Source organism: Erpetoichthys calabaricus, chromosome 1 (genome assembly GCF_900747795.2).
Source record: "Erpetoichthys calabaricus chromosome 1, fErpCal1.3, whole genome shotgun sequence".
In the NCBI taxonomy this organism is placed as follows: domain Eukaryota; kingdom Metazoa; phylum Chordata; class Cladistia; order Polypteriformes; family Polypteridae; genus Erpetoichthys; species Erpetoichthys calabaricus.
In genome coordinates this window covers 132,097,036-132,103,092 of record NC_041394.2, presented here as the reverse complement: position 1 = coordinate 132,103,092, position 6,057 = coordinate 132,097,036, and the positions used below count along the sequence as shown (strand labels likewise).

The window sequence follows — 6,057 nt, the reverse complement described above, 5'->3', positions numbered from 1 at the left end:
AATTATATATTTATTGTCTTCATGTAATGTAAATAAAAGAAAAAACTATAGACATATTACACTACTATATCAATTTTGCAGACCTATATAGCCTTCTCTGCAATTGAAAAACAAACATTTGGATTAATTAGCTTACCTGTGTCTGTCCATTTCATTTTTTTCTGGAAAAAAAAAAGTATACCTTTTTATATACTTTTCTATAGCTAAAGAAAGGAAGAATGATAAATAAATGTATACTGCACTAAACCAACATTTTGGAAACAAATGTCCCATTGTGCTAGTAAAATCACATTTAATTTATAAACTTCAGAAAAAGCTTCACATCTTACAGTACATAGTCAAATATTAACATATTCCTTATTTCTTAAAAGTCAGTAGGTGCTTGTTCTAAAATTATTTTATTTGAAATGAAAAGAAAACTTACTGCTGATTATAAAATGCGTATAGATGAAGAGTGCCCATAGATATGAAAAATAATCCAATAATCAAGCCCATGGTTATTAAGGCACTATCTAAACCTGAAGAAAGTGAGAAAACACACATTTTTAAAATACAGTATTACCAAAATTATATTTACTTCTAATTAAATATTAAATAGAAAATAAACAAGAGTGAAGGGACATATTTGTGCAGTTGTTAGGACTCCTTCTCATAGATCTATAGTTTGAGGTACACATCTTGGCCTGGGGATGGCATGGTGTCGCAGGAAGTAGCACTGCTGTTTAACAACAAGAAGATCAGGGTTTGTGTTCCAGGTGCTCACTGTGTGGAGTTTGCATATTCCCCCTCTGTCTGTGTGGGTTTCCTCCAGGTACTCCCACGCCCCAAATACATGCAGATTAGGTGAATTAGCATTGCTAAATTGCTCATTGTGCGTGTGCGTGTGTGTGTGTGTGTGTGTATGTATGCACTCATCCTGTGATGGACTGGTACCCTCTCTAGAGATTGTTCCTGAGTTGCGCCTAGTGCTTTCTGGGATATGCTCCAGCTTCTCCGCGACCCTATTCGGGATAAGTGGGTTTGAATATGGATGGATGATGAATCTTGATCTGGTTGACACATTTGGTTTTGAGTTTGCAATTTGTCTCTGTCTCCATGTGTCTTTTTTTTTTACTTTTTCAAGGATGTCTGCTTTCTTGTATATCCTCAAAGATATGCAGAGTTAACTAATTGACAATCACTACTTGTACCTTCATGAGTAACTGGAAGCCTGCTCTGGTATGATATTTACTTAGTGCCAAATACTGCCATGCCAGGTAGTAACTTTATATGACCCCCATACTGTTGAAATAGGTGTGTCTGAAGGAAAAATTAGTTAATTAATTTATTTGAAATTAAGCAGCTATCATAACCATATAGATCTATCCATACATCATTTTAACCTGCTTATCTAACAACATCTGGACAAGGTACCAGTAAGAAGAATCTATGTGAGTAGAAGAAATTAAGAAAAGTTCTAAACAAGCAAGCTGTTAGAAGCTAGCATGGGTCAACTACTTAATAATGAGTAATGTAAATCTAACTGAAGCATCCAAACTAAGGTGAAAGCCAGAATATAGCCCTTCATTTGTATTGTACACATGTTGTGAATATGGAAGGAAACCATAGTACCTGGTGAAAACCGAGAAGGATATAAAAGTAGCATGAAAATTACATACGTAAAGTGCACAAAAATAAATCGAGCCCAGGTTCATAAAGCTGTAAGACAGGAGTGCTAACACATTAGATTACATTTACTACATTTTCATATTTAATAAAGATGTTAAAAAGATCACTTAAATAACTGGCTTGGTGTATTATTGTTTATTCATGATAAGTTGCCATTTCTTGGCCTTTACTCTTTATTATATTAGTAAGTTGTTTTCTGCCAAAGTGCAGCTTTATAATTTAATCATCAATATTTATGCAAAGCAAACAACAAAGCAATTTTCAGAACTTTGTCATATTCTGTTGGAACTGTCATTTGTGCCATTGGACTTTTATCTGAGGTCTCTATTTCTGAATTTCTGATGCCCTAAATAAGTTGTTATAGTTATTATACAGTATATACCTATAAATGAATGTGCATGCATGGTTTTGTGTTTCATACTAGTTGTACTGTATTTGTAACATGATGATCTTATACAGTGTCAGTTGTTAAATAACTAAATTTGCACTTCAGTATTTTTTTTAACTTGTGAAGATTGTGAATTTAATAAAATTAGATTGGAACATAATATGTAATTGTCAAATGTGACCAAAAACTATTTAAGGGACCTTTTAAATGCACTGATAAGTTGAGGAGTACATAAAAGAAAACTTACCAGTATGCTATTAACATTTTAAAACGAATTTCACCAAGTTTCACATTTTGTCTTCAGTTTCTTTTACCTATTTATACCGTGGAATTCACCGTACCTATCCCACTAGAAACATTCCACATTTCCATGTTTTCCTGCTAGATGGAACTGTTTACTTATATAATTTTATACACATGCAGATATGCACTCTCTCTTATTGCTTTTCATTGCTTACTAATTGCAGGAAAAAGACAGCTCACAAAAACAGCCTGATGAGCTCTATGAGTAAATGATAGGTCAGATTTAACAAAACAAGTAAATGCCCTTGTATAAGTAGATCCAAAGAAAAACAGAGAGAATTCTTGTGGAGAATACCCTTCAGGACCAATGTTATTCATTTAAAATTACCCTTCAGGACTGATCAGTGGGCTCATGCATATTACATAGTAGGACTGAATGGTCTAAAATTGATTCCTGTTTGAGTGTAGCTGGTTTTAACACCCCAATGTATGAGTGCAACCCCATCAAGTCCTAAGGATTACATATAGTACCATGAGCATTACAAGTTTTCGCCTTTTTATGAAAGTGTCACCAAAATATATCTCTCTGTTATATAAAATAATCCTGTGACGTGACGAGACTTTTTGAAGAGACATTTTGGAAGCAAGTCCAACAAGACAGAGACTTTTGCCATGAGATTCTTTCAAGTAATGCCCTGCTTGTTGAGTAATGTGCATCGGTTATGAGTATTAAATACATCTACAAGTACATTCGTAAAGAGCACGATATCCAATGAACAGTCTCAGGACGAAGTTCAAGCATATTTAGATACTCGGTATGTTAGTGCAATGGAAAGCGGGTGGCATTTAATGGAAATGGCAATGTACGCTCGAAGTCATTCTGTTGAATTATTACCTATTCATTTACCAGGTCAGAATATGATCCAATTTAAAGAAGGCGAAGAAGCAGAAGCTTTAGAGGTAGCGAAAACTAGAAGTACAAAATTATTGGCTTATTTTGAACTTAATAAAACCAACATAAATGCAAAAGCAACATTACACATGGAAGAAACAAAAAGGAGTGTGGCATCCAAGAAAAATTAATTGCAAAAGTGTTGCTCGATTAAATATTGTATCACCAAAAGATATCGAATGGTTTCATTTAAAGTTGTTTTTACGTGACTTGAAAGGAGCAACTTTGTATAAAGATGTTCTAACTATAGACGGAACTATGTATGGTACTTTTCAAGAAGCAGCATGAGCTGCTGGATTATGTAAATCGGACAACTATATGTTCGAAATTATGTCTGATGTCTCTTCTGCAATGATCGCTGACAAATTACGACACTTATTCATGTTCTTAATTATGATGGGTGAAATTGATGCTTTACAATTATGGGAAGTGTTGAAAGGACCATTATCCAAAAAGTCTAATGAACAAATGGCCCTTTCGATCATCAAAGAATTGTTAGAAGCAGAAGATTTAACGATGCAGCAATTTGGACTTCCAGAAAAAATTGATGAATCAGAGGTAAAGAAAGAGATAACAGCAGACGAAGATTAAACTGTGGAAAACCATAGAAAATTATATTGGAAAATTTACTCACAGTTAAACGATGATCAAAGAGCAATTTTCGACACAATTCAAAAATGTCTTCTCGGTGAAATTCGACAGTGATTATTCTTCATGCATGGACCGGGCGGAACAAGTAAAACATTTTTGTATAAATGTTTAGTCCATTATTGCAAACACTTATGCAAAAACATTGCATCGATAGTGTGAACAGGTATAACGGCAGTTCTTCTTCCAAAATGTTTCACAAAACTTTTAACTTACCTTTAAATATCACGGACAAAAATGTTACATTGAAATGGAAAAAGAACACAAAACAAGAAATGCAACAGAACAAAATATTTGTTTGGGATGAAGCGTCAATGATCCCACAAACAGTATTAAATATAATTGACAAAATGTTTCGGGACGTTTTTGGATCCGAACAACCGTTTGCAGGTAAAACCTTTATATTGGGAGGTGACTTTCGACAAGTTCTATCAGTAGTCAAGAAAGGAGGCCAAAGGCAGATTTACGATACATGCCTAAAGAGTGGGCCTTTATGGTCTTTGTTCCAACAATTTAAATAACAAAAAAATATGCGAGAAAATCAAGATTCAGATGATTTCACAAACTGGCTACTAAACATTGGCAACTTTAAAATTCAAAATCTCCCAATAAAAGAAGACTTATTATGTAAAAATCTTATTTTAAAATTTTATCTCGAAGGTTTATCAACAGAAGAAATGAGTACACGGGCAATCCTAGCAATGAAAAACGATGAAGTCAAACAAATTAATGCAAAAATTGTCGATCAGTTACACAGCAAATTGATTAAATGTGTATCAATAAACTATGCTGAAGCAGTTGGTGGTGATAGTGCCGGAAGATAAAAACTTCAATTTACAATTTCCCATAGAATATCTACAAGTGTTAACACTATCCGGTCTTACACCGGCTGAATTACTGTTGAAAGAAGGATGTATCGTAATGTAATTGGGTAATTTATGTATGAATGATGGACTATGCAATGGGACAAGATTAGTTGTATTAAAAATTGGTCAAACAATTCTAAAATGTAAAGAAAGGAAGGAGATCTTGATATGCCATCCGTATTAAAACATTTACATTTTCCCGTTAGCTTTTGCTATGACAATTAACAAATCACAGGGATAAATATTCCAAAAAGTTGGTTTATTATTAAAGACAAAGAAACAATATTCACCCAAGGACAGTTATACGTTGCATTGTCACGATGTTAATCCAAGCACGGAATCAAAATTCAATGCAATCTTAAAGAAAAGTTAATTCCAAATATTGTTTTTACTGAAGTATTAAAGTAAAAGTGAAAATAATGCACATGTAACAATTCCCATGAAAATAACAATCTGTTTAAAGTGTATATCCAGTTAACCAAACCCGGGGGTTGGTGAGAGAAGCGAGCAGGAGGCAGAGCCCCCTAGTGTATATATATATATATATATATATATATATATTCACGGCATTCGAAGTCTGTGTCACAATCTGTTAGTGTGGGTGGTTACCTACCAGGTAACGCTTTGTGGTTGGCCAGCAATCTGCTAACATCCGCCACGGTGCCCTCAGTTTGTGAAGAGCAGATCATAGAATGGTTGCAATAAGCAGATCATAGAATGGTTGCAATATTGGTTGCAATAATGGTTATTTGACAGTAAACTATTGCAACCATATATATATATATATATATATATATATATATATATATATATATATATATATATATATATATATATATATATACAGTACAATCCCTCTTAACTGGCCTCGCATTAACTGGCCGACGGATTAACAGGCCTTGTTTATCTATACTAATAAAAGGCAAAGCCCTCACTGACTGACTGACTCACTCATCACTAATTCTCCAACTTCCCGTGTAGGTAGAAGTCTGAAATTTGGCAGGCTCATTCCTTACAGCTTACTTACAAAAGTTAGGCAGGTTTTATTTCGAAATTCTACGCGTAATGGTCATAACTGGAACCTGTTTGACTGACTCACTCATCACTAATTCTCCAACTTCCCGTGTAGGTAGAAGTCTGAAATTTGGCAGGCTCATTCCTTACAGCTTACTTACAAAAGTTAGGCAGGTTTTATTTCGAAATTCTACACGTAATGGTCATAACTGGAACCTGTTTGACTGACTCATTCATCACTAATTCTCCAACTTCCCGTGTAGGTAGAAGGCTGAAAT

General features: G+C 34.1%; 1 protein-coding gene across 1 annotated transcript in view; it reads right to left on the bottom strand.

The window, feature by feature from the left end:
* Positions 1 to 420: 420 nt before the first annotated feature.
* The window catches only part of LOC127527088 (uncharacterized), a 46,474-nt gene continuing 40,837 nt past the window's right edge, over positions 421 to 6,057 (bottom strand). Inside the window, exon 7 of the mRNA XM_051924722.1 lies at positions 421 to 518. Coding sequence (XP_051780682.1) covers positions 421 to 518 — 98 coding nt within the window. The remainder of the gene's footprint in view (positions 519 to 6,057) is intronic.